The 22499-nt window shown below is 31.7% G+C and overlaps 2 protein-coding genes across 2 annotated transcripts; both read left to right on the plus strand.

Annotated features, from left to right (window-relative positions):
* The first annotated feature begins 2276 nt into the window (after nucleotides 1-2276).
* Nucleotides 2277-18767, plus strand: LOC123563620 (uncharacterized). Its single transcript, XM_045356505.2, has 3 exons — nucleotides 2277-2403; nucleotides 14539-14711; nucleotides 18579-18767. Exons 1-3 carry the CDS (start codon nucleotides 2295-2297, stop codon nucleotides 18765-18767), a joined length of 471 nt encoding a protein of 156 aa, XP_045212440.2. The 5' UTR covers nucleotides 2277-2294.
* LOC128552746 (uncharacterized) lies at nucleotides 18692-20693 on the plus strand. The gene is made up of 3 exons (XM_053533804.1): nucleotides 18692-18948; nucleotides 19489-19591; nucleotides 19861-20693. The coding sequence occupies exons 1-3, from the start codon at nucleotides 18927-18929 to the stop codon at nucleotides 20555-20557; spliced, it is 822 nt and encodes a 273-aa protein (XP_053389779.1). The 5' UTR covers nucleotides 18692-18926; the 3' UTR covers nucleotides 20558-20693.
* The last annotated feature ends 1806 nt before the right edge of the window (nucleotides 20694-22499 follow it).

Here is a 22499-nt window from a genome sequence, read left to right on the forward strand (position 1 = left end):
GCTGTTTGTTTACTTTGTCTTAAATATACAATATCCAGGAGAAAAAAGAAACGATACCGAACAAAATTATTCCGAAGTGGCTGTATGTATTATTATGGATTTAATCATCTTCACTCCTATAGCTTGTTACAACTCTATCAAACCTTTGTAAATTACTATTTATACTTTGATATAAATGTGTTTTTTGTTGTTTTTTTTTAATTTACGGACATGCATAGTGCATAACATTGTTAATACTTTTATCTTTTATATATAATTGACCATGCATGAATTGAATGCCTTAGATGTTCTTTGATAAAAAAGATCAATTTTGAGAACTAATGTCTTTTTTTAGGATTCATTCTGTCGTATTGGCAATACCTGTTTTTCAGTGCTGTGTACATAGATACTATGTCTACACATTTCAAAAGAAGAGAGTAATTTTTAGATTCCTTTTAAGTTGAAAATCAATTTAATGCATATGCTTATTAAGGTAAGTAAGTTTATAAGAAGATGTCGTTTAAAGAACTCCACTGGTAGAAATATTATCTACTCCCATGCCCGGCAATCATAATTTTTTCAACTCATAAATAGTTCTGAAGCGTTTAATACCGCAAAGTAAATAGAAGACTATATACTGCAATATTTTTTATTTCGATTTTACATTAAATTTTTAAATAGTTTATATATCATGTGATCAGATTCGGCTTTATATTTATCAGTGCTATAGTTTTACAAGGTTTGCGGTATTTTGTTTAATTAGATGTGCAAAGTTCGGATATTTTTTCTCTTTTAGTTATGTTTCAAATTAAGCTATACGTTTCGTAAGAAAAATGATGTATTTCGAAGGTAATTCGAATGTTTCAAATGTTCTATTCTTTTAGCGGACAAGATAATGGATCATTTTTTAGATCACTGTTAAATGTGGAATAAATTACACATAAATAGAAAATATATAATATATTATGTTCCTTTGATGTTTCTACTCTACATGTCCAAGTAGAGTTATATTTCCTTTACCACACTCTTTCACGTTTGGTAAGACATTATAAATATATGTTTTTATGGGAACACTCCTGGCGGGAGGGCGGGCGGCGGCCACAAACTTTGTCCGGAGTATATCTTCTTCATGCATGAGGGGATTTTTATGTAACTTGGCACAATTGCTCACCATCATGAGACAAAGTGTCATGCGCAAGAACCAGATCCCTAGGTTTAAGGTCAAGGTCACACTTATAAGCCAAATATCAGATACAAGAATGACTTTGTCTGGAGCATTTCTTCTTCATGCATAGAGGGATTTTGATGTCACTTGGCACAATTGTTCACCATCATGAGACGGAGTTTCATGCGCAACAACCAGGTCCCTAGCTTAGAATTACTTACCTTTGTTATTTTTATAAATAGCTTATATTGCAAATTTTTTATCACTGGTCGTAGGGAAAAATCGAGACCACTTTTCTATAGTACAACATGCATGTTATATCCAATTTTGAGGTGTATTTGACCTCTCTACCTGGTAAAGATTTTTGTGTGGATCCTCGAATATAGAGGTGAAAATTCTCATAAACCTCTTGTTTCTATAAATAACTTATATTAAAACTTCTTTATAATTGACCGTAGGGAAAAATCAAGACCAATGGAAAAATCAAGACCAATTTTCTGTGGTACAACATAGCTGCTGCTTTCAAATTTTAGGTGTTTTTAGGGTATCTCTGCCTGGTAAGGAGTTTTTTGTGGACTTAGAAAAACAAATAAATTACAAGAATTACTACACAACCACAGAATTAAAATTTCAGTTGTAAATACAGGTGCTAGTGTAAAATTTGCTATGACGGGCGTTTATTGTGACAGTCTAGCACTCTAGTTTGAGAAATATAAGAGTATCTGCATGCATTTCAGGGTTTTTTTAACTTTATTGGTCTGTTTTGAAAAACATAGGTACTTTCTCTTCATTTGTGATCCGGGATGTGAACAGTGATAAATTGATTTGTATGTACATGGCTCATTGATATTATCACCAAAGTTCGACTTTAAAGGTGAGCAGCACTTTGTGACAATTTTCACCTCTATATTCGAGCTGTCTGAGATAGAATATAATGAATCATACTTGAATTTTGCCGGGACCGGACGTTGAATTCGAGCGAAGTGATATTCCAACGATCTGAGTTCCAGCTGAAGTTGGACTTTATAACAATATAAAATTGACTTGTTTTGTCTTATTTCTATTCATGACGAGGCTATACTGTTCTACATGCGGAAGTTGATTGTTATCGAAAAGTACGTGAGCTCGCAAATATATTGCATCCGATTTAATGTCCTGTATGATACCATCCTTATGGTTAAGTTACGAAATGGAGACCTCACATATACTATTCATTACATTATGTTTAATGATTTTACCTCACTGGAATAAACTTCAATGTAAGTATAGTTATACATGGCATTCATGTATGAGCATTGATTTATATTACGATAAAGGGACATGTTTTAGGTTGTATTCGATACACAATAGTTAGATATTATCCTAAAACACGCGTAGTAAAACCTCAGTTTAATTGTTAGATATCGATACGGTGAAGCGTATACTTTACATTCGTGTGGGTAATCTATACCTTTGAAGTATATTTTTGGACTCGGTTGCTTTTACACTTGAAGTCTCAAATACTCCATTTTGTTACGGAAGATGATGATGTACCTGATTTTGTTGTTAATAATTCCGTTAAGCCAACTTGGGATGCTGATAAACTAAATGTATTTTTGAGTTATATTGATCATGAAGTTGTACGTGATATCTGTTATGATATTGATAAATGTAAGGATAAAGGTAATTGTACATTACATTCTATTTCATCCTACCATCATACAAGATATAGCACAAAATCGGCCTGCCTAATAAACTTTGCTTTATCTAGTCAGTGTCAAGATATCACTTTTGCGGGAACTTTTGAAATCACATATTTTATCAAAATTTTGCATTTAAATCATAACCATTGTATTGGAAATGTCTGAACTTAGAAAATAAGTGGTCAAATCAAAGGTTTTTATCCTGAAGCAAAAAAGTTATTGTTATTTTTCACTTTTACATTAGTTCAGCCGGAAATTTTGAAAACATTTTTTTTCCGAACTTTTCATTGTAAATTTTATCATTGTATTCGAAATGTTCTAACTAAGAAAATAAGTGGTAAAATCACAGGTTTTTATCCAGAAACAAAAATGTTATTGCATTTTTTCAATTTTCCACAAACTGAATTACACTTGCAAACGTCATATTATATGACGTCAAGTCTGCACGCTGTTGCTCTTTCCAACGACTTTTCCCAATTTTCTGAACAGGTAGGATAAATAGAATATTAGATTACTGTCTGGAAAAAATTAAATTTATTAGGCTCGTCTACGAAAACATATAAGGCTCTGCAGAGCCTCGCCTAATATATTTTCTTCAACTCGCCTAATAAATTTAAATTTATCAGACAGTAACCTAATATTCTCTATAACAATAGCACTATGAAAACAGGCAATGTACATACTGATGCAGACGAAAATAGCAATTTAAAAGTAAACAGAAAAAAAACCTGTAAATCAGATAGGTGTGGGTGGGGGGTGCAATGACGTCTACCATGCACCCCTTCCTAGACTTCTTTTTCACAGGTACCAAATTGTTCGGCAGGACCAACTCTTTCAAAATAAAAAATGTTCCCATGAAACAAAAAATTTTTGAACTGTATATGATTTCACTGTTCCCATGGCAATCGTTCTTTTTTGGAAAGGACAGCCATATAGATGATAATCAGTCATATCTTGGTCAGTTTTGGTGATAAAACAATAAAAGTGGTATTAAAATGGAGCTAAGACATTGGCCTTTAGATAGCAGCATTTTTATGTTAATTACCTAATTTTCATATTCATGAATATTAATTAGAATGATACAAAATGACAAAATTTTATTAGAAAACAATATTTTCTAAGTTTCAAATCAATGTAAATGTACCAATCAGTTTTGATCTGGTCTTAAAGTCTCTCAGTGTTTTCTATCATATTATTTTGTTACTCTTATGGTATTTTTTTTTACTCCAAAATAGGTATGTTTAGCTAATTTGCATAAAATGAAACACTGCCACACAACCAATATCTCAGGAAACGAGATACAACTTAAATTGCATAAAATGATTTTATTAATTGTTATCAAATGAATATTATTAATTGTTATCAAATAAATAACACTTATGTGAAGGAGAAATCAATATGTAACATACATTACACATGTTACGTTACCATTTCAGTAACCTTGTTTTATTACATCAATTATTTAGAAACTATATATGGTACAGTTTTGATCTGGTCTTAATGTCTCTCAGTATTTTCTAGAATAGCATTTTTACTCTGAAGGTAAACAATTATTTCTACATTAGGTATTTTAGCTAATTTGCGTATAATGAAACTATGCTAAAACAGACATCTCTGGAACCAAGATATATTTAAAACTGAACAACAAGATGAAATAAACTGTGATCAATAAACTGGTGATTATTTATTGAGCTGCATCATACGAAAATAGAGTGTAAATACTTATTTGTAGGAGGAATCTGTTTGTAACATACTTTACACATGTTACGTTATCATTCCAGTAATGTTGTTTTATTGTATCGTTATTTTCTTAGAAAATAGTATAGGAATATTTAGTTATCAAGTTATTAAATACTTTAATAAAACAGTATAGTTCAATACTTCTCAAGTAATGAGATTTTTTCCATAACGGCGCTTTAAAATACGTTACCACTGTATTTTGTTGTATTTAGAAATATGTAGAAAGGAATTCGAATCATTCTTATCAATATTATCAATGATATCATTGATTTGTTAAAACTTTAAAGTTTTAATTCTAACATTTTTCTTTACTTTTGTTAACCAAGAAATCATTTGAAACATCATTACACATTCAATGTTCCTTTTTCATTTTGAATTAATGTATCTATCAATTTAATTATACTTATAGCACTTTCTTAACTATGTTGTTCTTTAATTTGATGGTTTCAATATTGTTGCCAATAATTACATTTTACATTGATTATGTATTTTTATGTATATATTCTGTATATATTTATTATGTACACATCCCTGCAAACATCCATACACTGATAATAGGGTTAAAATTTGGGACTGCCTTTCATGGAAAATGTGTTTTTATTCGATATTTATCTTTGTTTTGTGTGATTGTGAAGTGTATCTATGCAGTCAGTTACGTGAGAAATAAAGCATTTTGTCTTTAAAATTCAGAAACACATTCATTGTATTTAGATATTTATATGCTTATTAATAAAATATTTACTGTCGAAAAGCAGCACTGAAAAAAAAACTAAATGACAAGATGAAATATTCAGGTAGTTTAAGTAATCTTTAGATTTAAACTCATGAAATTGCAAAAGGCTGTCAAGAATGTGAACAATGTTAAGTGGTTGAAAAGCAAAATTGTTAAGGAAACAAATACTTAGTGCTATTCAAAACTGCTAGGAAGATAGAGTGCCCTCTGAACGACACTTAAGAGTTGCTGAAAACATTTTACAATATACTTTAAGAAGATGCTTTGGAAGCAAAGAATGCAACCATTTAAATAAATAGCAGACTCAGTTGGATCAAGTCTGTTTATGGGAGGTAATGACATGAGAAACACACCTTACACTTCCAAGCACCGGCTAAAACGGCATTCTGTTTTAGTAAACATGATCCAAAATGACCAGAAAATCTAACAACACATAATCCGAGTACGAGGAGACTTTTTAGAACCATCACATGGCACTTAAGGAGATAGATTACCTTTATAATTGTATGTGCGCATGTCCAACCGGAAGCTAACGTGACGATTTACGACGACGTTTACGACAAACTAAATGTGTTTGTATATTCATTCTTCTGAAAACAAATCATTGACCTGTCTTCGATCTGACGCTTTATGGTTTAATAATGCAGAAATAATGAATAAATTGCCGCAGAAACGCTTCAAGACAATGTTGCCTTAAAATGACGTCATTGGCGTCATGACGTTACGTGTCAGTTACCGCGCAAAATTAATAGCTTTTATCTTGAAAGTACGTAAACGTAATTCTGTGCATTTTCTTTATTCAAACTATTTTCAAATAACCATTATTTGCTGAAATATTTTTATGAGTCTTTTGCTCTGAGTAATAATCAATATTTTGCTTCTTTTATGTAGTTATATTGAAATGTTATGCGGAATGTAAGAAAATGGATGATGGTAACCAATGTTATTTGGAATATAGTTGGGTGAGAGGTAACTTGTTACGGCCATTTTCAAATAAAAAATCTGGCAGTTTGATTTGTAATACCTATTTTTCAGGTTCAATTGATAATTTGTTACTTATATACTAAAATTAAGATCTAAAATTGTTTCAATTTCAGTAGAAAATTGTGGTTTCTTGAATTGAATTGATGTTACCATGGAAACGAAGCCCGTGACCTATGTATCTAAATGTAAAATTCAAAAGCGTTGACACTAGTCTATTTAAGAAATACAGCTTCGGCTTTTTATTTTCATGTCAACAGTATCCATGGGAATAATAGTAGCATGCTAAACGATTTTTCTATGAAAAATGCCAGACGAGGGGTACTGCTGTAAGTATTCTAAGCTTAGAAATTTGTTTGAATAAATGCAGATAACACGAAAATATAACTTACGTTAGAAATAATATGTTTTAAAGCTACATCAACTAGAAAGATAATCTTATTCAATATTATTTTATAAGAAATTACGACAAAAAGCAAGGTATAAGCCACTTTAAACATCTCTGTTGCCATGGTTACTTTAAACTTTAAGAAAAATAGGGTACCATGTATAGTGCTTGGTATTTTGCTAATAATATTACCCAAATATTCCATGTTGGTCATTAACAGAATGGCACTAAAGTCGTTGAAAACCCGTATTTTTATACATAGTTGTTTAAAAATGAGAGATAATGCGTTACCATGGAAACACGAGCCCCATGACATATACATTTTAAGCTTATATTAAAAAGCTAACGTGCATACTAGTAAAATCATAGATAATGCTGACTTCTACGGATATCAATGAAACTAAAATACACTGAAAAGTGTTAAATATCCGTATTTCCCTTCTTCTTTCAATATGAAATACCTTTAGAGGGTCATGTTCTTCAAACCTGGATAAAAATTGAACTTGAAGGGACAGAGACAAACGAAACTGAGATTTTAGCAGTTAAAACTTCATATTACACGAAATACAAAAAGATGCTGCAGTTCAACTAATTTGAATTTACCCTTGTAACAAGGTAAACTACCTCCTTAAAGACTATTTTTGTGATAGTGAATAATTTTTAAGATGATCCTTATGAAGCATAAGAACATAACCAAGCAAAATAATAGCTGACTTGATTTGATTGTGTCTGTTCATTAGATGTAGTGAAACGTGAAACTGCCCTCATGCTCCTAGTACCAGCTTAAACAGTGTTCTGTTATTGTAAAATTAAACGAATTAGTAAAATCTGAATCTAAAATCATGATGAAATGTCTGAAAAATATAATCTGCACACAATTTGAGGCAGCAGTGATACAAGAATCACATTTTGCACGTCTTGATTATGATGTGACTTACGATATTTTCACTTTAATGTTACCTATTATAACATATTTGCTCTCTTGTTGGTTAGCTGTTATGAATTATGTGATGCTTTAGAAAACACTGTTTATAAAATGGAAAGCAACTGACAAAAGAAGATTATAGGCTCTCTAAAATTCCTTTATTATACAATTTGAAATATTAAAGAAATATTTTGTACATTATGTCATTCTTGTAAATGTTTCAAAATGACTACAATAGTTTTCTTTATTTAATGTCTGCAAGTTAAACACATTTCTTATATCTTGATTTGGTATTTACTAAAAGATAACAGTTTTTGTCAATCTGGTAAAAGTTTTAAATCTGAAGTTTTTACTTTAAATACCTGCATATATTCTTTTGTTTACTAGTTTTCGTTTAGCACCGCTTTGCAACAGAAATTCAGTCATGTAATGTTGAGTAGTTAATCTTACCAGTGTCCCGGATTCTGTGCCGGAACTACTCAGTTCTCTACAGATAAGTGCTAAGTTCCCTGTATTAAACAGGTGGAAGTCGACTGATTTAAGACACGATGTCTTTAACGAATCGTCATGGAGAACAAAGGCCTCATCCAGATATCTGACTCTATGATTCCTCCTATTGAGCTATCTGGGTTGATTTTGAACGCTACTTCTTCTAAATTCAAATCATACTTTTTATAAAACTTGATTTTTACTCACAGGAAGACTGCACATTTCAGCTATATGATCATATGAATGCAAAGATTGATATTATTGTGTGTTTTATTGAAATTGAATATGATTCCATCTAAATTATAGTTACATGGATGGCGCAATATATATTTTAGGCAATTTCTGAAGTAACTGAAGAAAAATATTTTAAAAATTACTCCTAACAGTTTAGATAAATCAATATGTGACAATTATGGTTTCAATTTCTTCTGAAATATCTTTTAAAAAAGCAACGGTAGTAGTAACGTAGTAACGTATTTTAAGTGCGTTACGGAAAAACATCTCACTGTCTGACAAGTAAAGATGCATATTGTATTCTTATAGTACAAAATAACTAATATTAATTATGTTTTGGAATATTTTCTGAGTGATTGGTGAAATAAAACAAGGTTATTGGAATGGTAACGTAACATTTGTAATGTATGGTAACGCTATGTCTGCGAACATTGTAGATCACATAAAAATCGTTATTTCATTGATAACAATTAAGTATATCATATCATTTTATTCAATTTGTGGCACTGGTTCATTTTTTTGCAAATTAGCTAAGCCAACCTAGTTTGGAGTAAATAAAATACAATAAGATAACAAAATGATATTTAAGAAAACACTGAGAGACTTTAAGACCAGATCAAAACTAACTGGTACGTTTAAATTGATTTGAAACTTGGAAAAAATTATTTTTTAATACCATTTTGTAATTTTGCAACATTCTCATTAATATTCTTGAATATGCAAATTAGCTTATTAATTAGCTGCTATCTAAAGGCCAATGTCTTAGCGCCATTTTAATACCATTTTTATTGTTTTATCACCAAAACTGACCAAGATATGACTTATTATCATCTATATGGTTGTCAATTTCCAAAAATGAACGGTTGCCATGGAAACAGTGAAATCATACATAGTTCAAAAGAGTTTTTTCATGAGAACATTTTTTATTTAGAAAGAGTTGGTCCTGCCGAAAAATTTCGTACCTATGAAAAAACGTTTAGGGAGGGGTACATGGTAGACGTTATTGACCCCCGTACTAGGTGGTTTGACTTGGAATGTAGAGAAAAACAGAAAGATTAGCACCTTTCTAAGTGTAAATTTAGACAGTTTCGTTCACAAAATAACCTCGCTGAGTTAAACTATTGTAGCAAATCTTATAAGAATATACTAAAAACAAAATTGAAGGACTTCCATTAGAACATTGTTAAAAAATTGAAAAACCTTCGACACAGCAAACCGAAATATTACTGGAATCTGCTTAATAAGTATTCAGGTGAATGCAAGGAAATTTTAAATAAAGTTCCACTAGAAGCTTTTCATGAACACTTTCGGAAATTAAACAGCGATGATTCTGATAATGCTTTTGCTCCATTTGATATTGAATCGGCTAACTGAATCAACCGTTTACAGCCTCTGAAATTGAAAAAGGTTATCAAAAACTTGAAAAATAACAAAGACGATATATTGAACGAGTACATAAACACTCGAAAGACGCATTATTACCATTGTATTGCAGTTTGTTTAACCTTACTTTACAATGGGACTGTCCCTGATACATGGTGCATTGGTGTTATTTTACCAGTTTATAAAAACAAAGGGGATGAAAATAACCTAGATAATTATAGAAGAATCACAATTCTAAGTTGTCTTGGTAAATTGTTTACCTCAGTATTGAATAATAGAATAAACACTTTTTTGGAAGAGAGTGGTCTACTTATAGAAGAACAAGCGGGTTTCAGAGAAAAATATAGTACGGTTGTACATAATTTTTCGTTGAAAATGTTAGTTGATATTTATCTGTCTAAACGTAAAAAACTTTACTGATCGTTTATTGACTATAAAAAGGCGTTTGATAGCGTTTATAGAATTGTACTTTGGAGTAAATTGCTAGCTCACAATATTGATGGTAATTTTTCCAACATGTATGATAAAACTAAGTCTTGTGTCAAAGTTAATAATGTTATGTCTGACACTTTTGTTAGCTGTTTATGTGTATGTTGTAACATTGTAATATCTCTCCCCTATAATGTTCTCAATTTTCTTGAACGACTTAGTCAGTTATATGTCCAGATCTTGTGAAAGATTGTCTTATCTTTTAAATCAGGTAAATGAACAACTAAGTAATATCGATGGTGAAGTCTACTTCAAGTTGTACCTGTTATTATATGCAGATGATTTATTTTCTAAAAGCCATATTGGACTTCAACAGGCACTTAAATGTATGCATGACTATTGGAAATTGTGAAATTTGTCTGTTAATACTGATAAAACAAAAGTAGTAATGTTCTCTCGTGGTAAGATAAGAAATAACCGGTATTTCATTTTAACAACTCTCCACTAGCGGCTATTGATGATTTCAGTTATTTAGGAGTGAAATTTAATTACAATAGCAATTTTAGCAAAACCAAAAAGCATTTAACAAAACAAACCCGCAAAGCAGTGTTCAACGGTCTGACTAAAATTAAGAGACTTTCTCTTCCTATTGATATACAAATGCAATTATTTGATTGTGTGGTGAACCAGTACTCTTGTAAGGATCGGAGGTATGGGGATTTGAGGATAATGCTATCATCTCTCAGTTTCAACTTAAATTTTCACGTATATACTCAAGTTAAATCTGTCAACCTCAACTACTATGGTACTGGGGGTATTAGGTGCTCAACCTATTGAAAATGACATTTTATCTAGAATGTTAAATGTTTGTGCCAAAGTAGTTACAGGTAAACCGGATAAAATTTGTAGTGTGTTGTATCGAACCATGTATCATCTTCATGACAAAGGAATATTACCTTGCCATTGGATTGATAAATTGATAAAGTGAAATCTGTATTAAATAGTATTGTTTGCTCAGACTTTTGGTTGTCACAAACTGTTCCAATCTTAATCACTTTTAACAAAGAATAAAAACACAGTTATTTGATCAATACCTTCAAAATTGGTACAGTTTTGTAGATAATTCTCCCAAGTGTCTAAACTATAGAATGTATAAAACTGAATTTAAGCTTGAGAAATATTTACTTTGTTTACAAAATTTGTAATTTATATCTTTGTAAGTTTAGATGTCTCAATTTTAATCTGCCTATAGAAAAAGATAGACGCTCTTGTATTACCTTAGAAAACACTACACTCTGAAATAGACAAGAAATAGGGGATGAATCACACTATCTTTTTAAGTGTGTCAATTTTGTTAATGACAGACAAACTTATATCCCGAATAATACTTTTCAGAACCCTAATATGGCGAATTATCAAAAGCTAATGTGTGACACTGATAAAACAACTTAATTAAATTAGTCCAGTTTGTAAAATTAATAATCCTGAAATTTTAACGAACCATCTTCCTTATATATGTCAGTTAGCTTTAACTTAAATCTTTTAGCCATTCCATAGTTAAGGGGACGCATATTGCTACTTTCACAGTTCATGCAGAAATGCGGAAGGGGTGCATATTTAAGAAATTGATGGTGGGAAGATAAAAAACATATTCCTAAATTGATATAATACTCATGGACACCTGTAAAATTCAGTACTTTGTGGATAAGGATGTGGTACTATAAATGTAATAAGAAAATAGAGGTTTTCGTGAAAGTACATCCAACACAAAATATTAAGTTTTGTATAAGGAAAAAACATATTTTTTACAATACCAGTGTAACAAATAATGTTATACTTCTGAGATTTTCTTTATAACGCACCAGGTTTGCTTAAACAGGTAAAAATTTAAAGCCCCGTCATCTTATCTCAACTCGGGATCGACGCCATCTTTTTCATTGATGAAACATGTAAACAAAAAAATCAGAGTGGGATTGGCATTGCAAGGGCATAACATGACATTCTACAAAATGAATACCTTAGTACAGGTATCTAAGATGCTGCACTGGTCTGCTGAATTAAATGCATAACGTCGATCACTTGAAATTGATCTTGAAAAATAGGTTAATATTAGTTTATTTACATGTTTTTTAATTTTCCCACGACTTCTCGGCGATTCACTAAAAAAGTACTACTGCACTGGACGAACGGTAACTCTTATAATCAACGGGAGACAAAATAGGTGTCAGCACGTGTATAATTTTAAAAAACAAACTGTCGATGTTTATAATATCTTATCTTAAATAATGAATATGACAGGATTTTCCCGTGCTGTTCCGGTGCTAGAAAAACTCATCTTACACACAGGGGTGTAAGATGACTCACATGCTATAATTTATGAATGAATGCGCAAATTCATACGCTACTATAACAAAATAGCGCCTTAAAGAAAAACAAATTGAAGAATAAGGCATGCAAGAAAAAGAATCAATCACTGGCAGCGGGTAAAGATGGGAATATCCGGCACTCGGGTAACTGTTCAGGTGGTAACTCGGCAGGAGCCTCGTTACCGCCTAAACAGTTACCCTCGTGCCGGATATTCCCATCTTTACCCGCAACCAGTGAAAGATTCTTATAATATTCAGAAAATGCGTCTTCAGTATCTGAAAATTATTAATTTCTATGGGCCTTTATCAAACAATATTACTTACAGTGGACTATTTGTCGAATCGAAGTCATTTCCGCTTTCAGTTGTTAGGCACTTCCGTTATACCTTTTGACAACAATAACAAAAACAAAATGAATTAATAAAATCAGATATAAACCGACTGCTACTCAGATCAGTGTAAGTGTAGTTGTTGTTACAACATTATACTTGTTCATTACGTTATGAAATAAAGTTTTTCTTGAACTGCATTATCAATAAATTACGTTTAGATAGTATGGCATTTACAACATGTCTGACCCCGATTTTTTACGTGAATGACAGCAGCCTCGTGCAACTCGTGGACACGGAGTTATGAAAAGTATGGTGGAGAATTCAAGGACACATTATAAATGACATAAAAGTGAGGATAATTGTATTTTTGTCGAGTTTTGATCATTGACATTCCTGCTGTGTATTAGTAAGTTTTTTGAATGAGATTTAAAAGTTATTTTGCACATATTCACATTGATTTGACCTCTCAACCAAATTTCATACCTTATTTTAAAGATTTTTAAGAAAATGCATTTTCAAAAGTTTGTTGAATGTGTTTTGATATTTAAGTGCATTGTATTTCGTGAATACCAAGTTGAAAATTAATAATGGAATCATTTCTAGACCCTTATTGCAAGCAACTCGACTTCTGTAACAATAAATGTTTAATGTATTAGGGGGAATGTACTCTTTTAGTTTTGGAATGTGGCATTCCTTGACCACCTTATCTTTTCATATGCACTACTTTGAAACAAACTGAATACTGTGTTTTAGCTTACCTATGCAAACGGAAAATAAAGATAGTGAGCTTATTTCACTTTTTCTTTAAATTAGAATCTGTAGGATATTGATAAATGTTTGGACAAGGTAAAATGTTTTCATTTTCACACATAAAATTATTACTTGTTGACTGCGAATGTACACTCTAATTTGTATGTAATTCAACAAAAACTTTCTTACTTTAGTTTTTTTTCATCTTTATTTTAGTGAGCATTCCTTTGTCTACTAATAATAGTTGAAACGGTATCCATTTCATGTACCAAAACATTTTACTGTTTTGCAGATAAATTTTATCATACCCCACTCACTTTTTTCTAATTGCAAAGTATGCGTCCCCTTAATTTATTGTGTTCTATGATTATCCTGAATTATTATTGTTATATACAAATTACTGCAATTAGTGAACACAGAACAAATAAATGATCCAGGATAGCCTGGAATAAAATTAGTGACAAAATCTTTATGTAATTTTGTTCTTGACATGTCTTGTCATATTTGTTATTTTATGTTTGTATTCTCTAATGACCTCTCGGGCCATGAGATCAAATAAATCTTTGTAAAGAAGTTTCTATTCTCTTTTTATCACTAATGTTCTTTCGCATTCAAGTGTAAATACAGAGGATAAATGTAACGGAAAAAACATCAATTATATTTCAGTAATATATTCCTGTATTTCATTAGAAAGCATAAAACTAACTGAAATCTCGCAATATATTCATTATTGTGCTATGATCAAACAAAAGCCAGGATTTAATGTGGATCCTGATTTTTTCTTCTAAATGTATCTCTCTTACACATATAACTTCAAACAGCAAATTCATTGAGTAAAAAGGAGAAATAATAACGTATATCGTATTTTAGAGTTACTGTTTTGTGTAAAGATTGATTTCTGTACATTGCAATATTTTATATGCTTTTAACACAAATACATATAACAATGCCTTTTCAAACAGCCACAGATCACGATCAAGGTCAAGTAAGTTACCCTATGTGTGTCGAAAGCGAACTTGGTATGGCACTTGTAGATAGAGGGAAGGAGCCTTTCCATGGATCTTTTAAAAACAATACAAGCACTTCTTGCACAAGCCACTGCTTGAAGTTAGAGTACAAGTTTGCTGGAACAAAGGTAGGTTACCTGTGGCCAGTAGAGTTGACTTTATACCTCTGTGTCATGTCTTTAAGGTATCTTCCAATACTGCACCTTCTTATATGATAAAAGAGTTTATCCCTGCTGCTTCTGTTCACAATTATGATACTAGGTTTAGAGTAACATCCACATCATCCAATGATGATCTATCTCGTACTTTCGCTGACAGTGGTCGTTTCTCTCTACCCAGAGTTAATGGCTTTGGTAAAAGGTCATTCACGTACCGTGTATGTTCATTATGGAATAAGCTTCCACAACATATAAGAGACAGCAGGTCCTTAGTTAGTTTTAAGTCCTGTTTAAAGAAGTGCTTGATGGACTAAGCCTTTCTTTCTCTTTTTTGTTTCATTTTCTAGTCCTGTTTTTAATTATAGATAGATTTATCATTTTAAAATGGTAGTTATTATCTAAATTTTGTGATACATGAAAAAGTTCATGTCTAGCATTTAAAAGTGCACCATACTTTTTCCAATTGCTGTTGTATTTTTTAGTTAATTTTAAGTCCTGTTTAAAGAAGTATGTTTTATTTTCTAGTCATGTTTTTAATTATAGATAGATTTATCATTTTTATATTGTAGTGATTATCTAAATTATGTGTTACATGAAAAATTCCATGTCTAGCACTTTAAAGTGCACCATACTTCTTCCAATTGCTGTGGGTTTTTTTGAAATTGTCTTCTTATGTCAAACTGTTTTGTATTTAAAGGACCACAATGGAAATAAGCGATTCCATGTCTGTTTTATGTGACATCCTTTGTATATAATGTAGTTGACAAGGATCATTATCACCTGTTTGTTTCTGTTTTCATGGATAATGTATTGTGATGCCATGTTTTATACATTTTAAGCAGAAATAAATCTATCTATTTATCTATCTAGGCCTCCTCTACTATTTACCTCCACCATCAAAGCTGGAAAGTCGGCATAGAATTATGTCGGTGCGACGTTAAACCCAACAAAAAATTATATATCTCTTTTGGCAAAATGTGATTTAATGCATATTTTTTGTGATTTTGGCTATTAAGGTAGTTCTGCACGTTTGATAAACCGGGCGTGATTGCGTAACGTCATTTATTCGGAAAACATAGAGTAAAGACTGCATTCGGCGTACAGAGATGAAAATCTTAATAGCAACCTGTGGGTAAATGTATTTCTGTATGTCAATGGCACTTTTCTAAAGATAAATTATGATATTAAAACATCGGTCGCGTTAAATAATTCAAAATAATGTCTTAGAATTAGGTTGAAATGTGAGGTTCACTTTAATCATGGTCAAATATCTCAGAAATAAGCACATGGACCTATACATTTTATTTCACCACATTAAATGCCATTATGTTCATTACAGCTTGTAGAAATATTTCTTATCGCAAATTGCTATGAACGTTATGATCTTCCTATATACTCCCAGTATGAAAAATTGCCTGAAGTCCAATTTTTAGCTGGACTTTCCGAAGAAAATGTAGAGATATTGCACTCGTCCCAGCGTCGGCGTCGGCGTCGGCGTTGGTTAAAGTTTTTGATAAGTCAAATATCATTCTTACTATATGAGCTATTGACTTGAAACTTAAATTAGTTATTTACTACCACACTCTACATAAGAAGAAACAATCCCCATAACTCTGATTTGAATTTTGACAGATTTATGCCCCTTTTTAACTTATACTTTTTTGGTTAAAGTTTTATATAATGTCAAATATCGCTGTTACTATCAAAGCTATTGACTTGAAACTGAAAATAGTTACTTACCTTTAAAGACTACACCATAAGAAACAATACCCATAACTCTGCTTAGAATTTTGACAGATTTATGCTTTTACTGGCAAAGCTCTAATTCAAAGTCAAGCATTGAGTAAAGTCGAGCGTGCTGTCTTACGGACAGCTCTTGTTTTTAATCTGTCTAGCAAAAAATCAAGCACACGACAGTTTCTTTTTATTTGCTGAATATTCTGAAGTTTTGAAAAATCAGAATTAATCAAATTCTACATTGTAGAAAAAAATCGATCCAAACGTGCAGAACAACCTTAATTATCACATTTATCATGTAGAAAATGATAATTTTTGAGAGAATGCTCTGCCTACAGCAATGTAACTATGCGAAAATTGTCCTAGATGGTAACTTTTTTGATGTTTATTGTGCCTAATAGGTATGTTGAAATGATTCAACGTAGCTCCAGAGTCGGCATATAAATGAAAAACTTTTGAACATTTCAGTATGTGATAAATCTGACATATATCGTAAACAAGATTGCAAATTATATACATTTAAGGTGTGGCTACCTAATTCTGAAAAACAATATCTCGATATTTGTAAATAAATATATGACAATGTTTAACACCAAAATAACTGCGGTTTCTTATCTTTCAAACTGTCATATATAATGGTTTTCAAAAATATTTCCCTTGGCTTTGTTATTAGTAACAGGACAAGAACAAATCGTAAAGTCATACATAAGCTTACAAAGGTTAGGGTAAAAATCGGGTGCATCAAAATTAAATTGCATGTACATAAAAACAATTAGAATCTTTTGATAGCGATTTTGCCTTTTGTCTTTATTTCTCTGTTAAGAAATGTATTAAATTTGTAAATAGTAACATTTAGAATATTGTTTAGATTTTAACCAATAAGGAAATTATTTCGCTCATATGCGTCATATTTTTAGAGAGAAAAACAATTTAGCTTCTAGTGACAAACTGTAGCAAACAGGTCGCGAATGACCAAATGGATTTATTCAATTTCATAATGTTAATCACATACACATGATTGTTATACATGTGCATAATGTATGCTAATTGTTTATTTGTACGAAAAGTGTGTAATAATGTTAAAGAAGTTAAAAGGTTCACTTCAGTTAATTCCACTGGTGCGGAATGTCATTCTAGTAGGTGATATTAAAAATACGTACTTGAAACGAGTTGGAACGCACGTGCGATTTTCCCGAATAAATCTGAAACTGAACGCATTACAAGCAGTACATACATGTATACTTTCTTCGCATGAATTTCATACATTTTTATTTTCTTGTCAATAGCTAACCCACAGGTAATAGATAGATATTCAATCAGAAAATGAAATAAAACCATCGATGTTTCAAGTCATAGAAACTTCATATTCAAGTGGAAAATAAAGAAAGAATTATGTTCCTTCTTAAAAATAACGATTTTTAAAAGAACACATTTGTTTATAGAAGGGGCCGGGGGTGCGGGGGTTGATTTTTTCAGAAGATGCGTACTTTATCTTCTGACTGAATATCAAGTTGATGTAGCTAGAAAATGTGATGATTTCAGTTTTCACGACCGTTCTTCCGGATCTTATGTGAAAAATGACAGTGAACAGCACTGTTTAACAAGTGAAATAAATAAGATATTGGTCCTAAAGTTTTATTGTTACAAGGATCGTTAAGCGAAAGCAAGTCACAACACAAGGTGTTATCACGGACAGTTATGCTCATGACCACTGTACTGAATCGTTGGCTTGAACACTTTGGTCATAGTCCCAATATTTTCAAATTATTTATAGGAAATAAATTAACAAAACAGTCACAATACGTTCGCTTTACATAACATAAGTGGATATGCTGTAAAAATAATGTATTTTGAAAAGTTTAATGATAATAATATAAAGTAATTTATGGGTATATTTGGGTAAGATTTGGGTATATTTGGGTTTTTCGTGCTGCCGGCATTAGACTATGGTACACACTCGTTTCTACAGATTATGTTATCACAGCATTGTGAATGTCCGGATATCCAAATGTTTCATCGTGGAGTTAGTTATGCACATTTACCCTTTTTGTACAACCGATGGTATACACTTGTAATGTTTGACTATTTATTACTTCAAAGGAAAAGCTCTGCTATTGCGCTGACAGCATTCGAAATGATACAGATGCAGCCACCTGTGACAAAGAATGTCCTGGCGATAAAAACGAAGTTTGCGGTGGTGAAGAAGGGATATCGTGTAGGTACCATTTAATTTCTATTTCATGTTTGTTCAATATGATCATTGTACGGAAAATGTATTTAAAAGAATAATCATTTAAACAAAATCCATACGACAGTTAGTGTAAAAGATTTCATCATTCTGATTGGTTCACGTCATAAAGTCTGAAAATCTTCTATTTTACATTCCAAGCTACGGAGACCACTGCGAAGGAAGTAACAACACAAACATTGACAACATACACTAGAGAAATGCCAGCCCAGACTGAATCAAGTGAGTACAGAAACTCTAACCACAAAGAAAAGCTTCATATTAGAAACAACACAGACAACACTTGGAAATGAAAATGTTTCTTCTAAGGGAGGTTTGAAATCACAAGAACACCGATTTCATATTATTCAAACATCTTTTAGCAACTTTAACGCATTATAACGAAAATCCTGTATGAATGCATATTTAGAAACGAAGCATTATGACGAAGACTGCAAGAGCCTTCACGTCCGTAAACATTTTGTGCACTGAGCTTTGTTTCAACTTTGCATTTAAATATACATCCAATTTGAAAGTAGAAAACGAATTAATAAAAACAAAGTGTAATGCCATGTGTTTAGACCAAATATTACAGGACTTGTTTCGTGTAAATAACCTTCATTTGAAAAATGACAATCTTATAAATATTCATTTAAAATGCGTATTTTAAGTATATATGTTCCATTGCCTCTTATGGTATTATGTGCGATTATCGAGATACTTGTAATTGTTTATAATTCTTCCCCCATGTTTAAGGTTTATAGTACCTCAATTTTATTTCAGAGAATAAAGAAGGCATTTCAACAGCAACTGTAGTCTACATTGTACTGCCGGTTGTGATCGTAGTGTCTAGCGTCATTGCACTGGTCATTTGCCTTATTGTGAGGTAACAGCCTAATAATTGCATTACTGGTTTACATGTAATAAAATACAGCCGGATAGTTTGGATTATCTGTTTGTTGCATTAATATCAGAATTAGGTTAAGAGGTAATTTTTGATAAATATGAAGTCAGCCTTTTCGTTACTGGTTAAGCAAGATATCGTCATAAATACATTAAATTCAGTATCACTCATATATACGTTTTAATGCGTGGGCTAGTATGAACTAAAATATTCTGAAATGTTGTATAATTTTGTTTCACACCCTTTTGAAGGCGACGAAGAGTTAAACGTGTATCATGTGTCAGTTACCATACAAGTGGCATCCAACATAGCGGTCATCCGCCTGAGTCTGGCACTGGCAATAATTTGGATAACGATAATCTTCCTGAAGAGCATAAGAATAACAAGTTGAGTATTACACAGCTTGTAAGTACTGCTGGGGAAAGTAGAAAGTCAGCGGCCGATGGCGGTACGGAATACAGCACAATAATTTCAGCAGAAAGTCCACAAGATTCTCACACTTACGGTTGTCTCAAAACACAGCCAGGTATCGATCTGAAGGTATCATCAGACTATTCTCATATGACAGTTACAAGAAATAGTTCAAGTGACAACACATATTCACATATTGGAAATGAAAAATTAAGGGAGCATTCTATAGACAATGAGTCAGAAAGAGACAGCACGTATAATAGTCTACAGGCTTCACCTCAAAAGCATGGAACAGACAAAATAAATAAATTTGAAAGTAATCACGACGCTTTATACGACCATGCAAAAGCAGGTGAGAGGAACCTAAAAGCGAGTAATGCGGACAAATATGAGCATCTAATTTCGTTGGAAACAGAGAAAGTAATCACAGGCCAAGACAGTTCTAAAGGTGACAAAGGAAGTCATGTATGTGAGTCGGTAGACAGTACAGAAACAGACTTGTATGAGGAAGCGGATCAAGCTTATTTCATACTATAACCAAAGAAATGAAAACAAGATGAGATTGCTTCCTTAAGATGGATTCAGGAAAATGCATTGAGCTTTTGGGCAAATATGAACTTAATAGCAAATATATCTTTCTTTTAACACAATAAACACATGTTTATAAATGGCATACCGTTTTTATTTGTTTCCGAAAAGGAATAACTGAGCCAGTGAATGAAGCATTTTATCTGTAAATTGATTTTCCCCATTCTCTTGAAATCAAACGGATTTTTTCAACCAGTTATTTTATTTCCTAACATATGAAATATCTTCATTATTTTACAACCCTGTCAGTGACAAAGACAACTAAGACTGATTACAAAATAGAAGGATTGGACAATTTAAGATTAATTGTAAATATTCCAAAGACTTAATTGATTTATGTTTTTACATGTAAATATATGCTTATATACATTTTACAGAACGTGAATATTTATCAAATTGTATCTATATAATATTATCTTTATTTATCTTTATCTTTATCTTAATCTTTATTGTACCTCGTGGGAAACTAGTAAGAAAGCAAACTTATTCCTCGATTCTTCATCTGTTTTACTCATGTTTATAATGGACAAAAATACCGTGGGTGAGATAATCTCTCAAATATGATTCACTCGATTCGGACAGGCAATACACATTGGGATTAGAGCTTGATTTAAGAGGTTTCACTTTATTTGTAAACATAAATTAAGAGAATGATATGAAAATTATCGCCTGGTTGAAATTGGTTAACAATGTGAAATGCTTAGACAGCAACCAATAGGATTCTACGAGCCTAAGAGGACGGCTATGGACGATACCTTATACACGAAAATAGAATGAATGAATGAATGAGTTGGGTTTTACGGCGAACCGACACAAAAAGGTCATATATCGCCGAGAAGAAGTTAAATTGATAACGTTAATTGTAAAGCATATCTAAAACCATTAAAGTAAAAACGTATATACATATTTAGTGCTAAAAATACCAATTGCAAACATAATAATATTGCAAAAGATGAATAAAAAATTATATAAGGTTCAGATTTTATGATAAAAACCTATCTATTTGAAAAAAATGTAAAATTTGCTCAAACCACTCTTTTAACGATTGAACATCATAGTATGTATTGCGCTAAGGAGCAAGGTCCACACAGTCGTTTAAAATAGTAAGCGGTGTTTGACATGGTACACATTCAGGTTGATCTTCATTGTACAGAAGATAAGAATGAGTTAAACGGGTATGACCTATTCGACAACGAAAAAGAACAACTTTTTCCCTGCGAATAGATCTGTTCTCTTGGTGCCATTTACCTAAAGTAGGATTAATATTATAAAGTTTATTGAACGAAGCATTGTTCCATGATGTTTGCCATTTAGTTAAAATATATTTGTTCATATTTGCCCTAAAATCAGGATATGGTAATTTCAGTTTAGATTGTTGTAATGAAAGGGATTTCTTTGCTGCGGTATCGGCATCCTCATTTCCATAAATACCAACATGACTAGGAATCAAACAAAATATGATAGATTTTTTAAAAGATAATTCATGAACTCAGAGACGAACATTTTGAATGAAAGGAGTTTCCATATTTCGGTTGTAAGTTGATTGTAATCCTAAAAAAGTGAGTCGGAAAAGATAATAAACTTTTCTTCATTATATTTTGAAATAAAATTTAGGTCCAAATCAAAAGCTTTTGCCTCGGCTGGAAAAAATGTAGCGTTATTTGGCAAACGTAAATTTGATTGATGTAAATGGCTGACGACGGCACAGCCAACCTTTAAATCATCTTTTGACCCGTTTGTGTAAATTGGAAAATGATCCTTGTAAGTCGACCTGATTTCATTATATTTGGACATGAATATTACAGGGTTTGTTTCAGACTTTTCCAAGGCAGTTTTCATATCAAAAAGAACTGTAGGAGAATTAAGAGTATATGGTGGTGTATTTGAAACT

The sequence above is a fragment of the Mercenaria mercenaria genome, chromosome 2, assembly GCF_021730395.1.
Source record: "Mercenaria mercenaria strain notata chromosome 2, MADL_Memer_1, whole genome shotgun sequence".
Lineage (NCBI taxonomy): Eukaryota > Metazoa > Mollusca > Bivalvia > Venerida > Veneridae > Mercenaria > Mercenaria mercenaria.

Coding starts and splice junctions, on each gene's coding strand:
- LOC123563620 (XM_045356505.2), top strand. CDS start 2,295: ATGTCCTGTATGATACCATCCTTATGGTTAAGTTACGAAATGGAGACC. Junction 2,404..14,538: donor TCACTGGAATAAACTTCAAT/GTAAGTATAGTT, acceptor CTTTTCAAACAG/CCACAGATCACGATCAAGGT. Junction 14,712..18,578: donor ACAAGTTTGCTGGAACAAAG/GTAGGTTACCTG, acceptor ATTACTTCAAAG/GAAAAGCTCTGCTATTGCGC.
- LOC128552746 (XM_053533804.1), top strand. CDS start 18,927: ATGCCAGCCCAGACTGAATCAA. Junction 18,949..19,488: donor GCCAGCCCAGACTGAATCAA/GTGAGTACAGAA, acceptor ATTTTATTTCAG/AGAATAAAGAAGGCATTTCA. Junction 19,592..19,860: donor GTCATTTGCCTTATTGTGAG/GTAACAGCCTAA, acceptor ACCCTTTTGAAG/GCGACGAAGAGTTAAACGTG.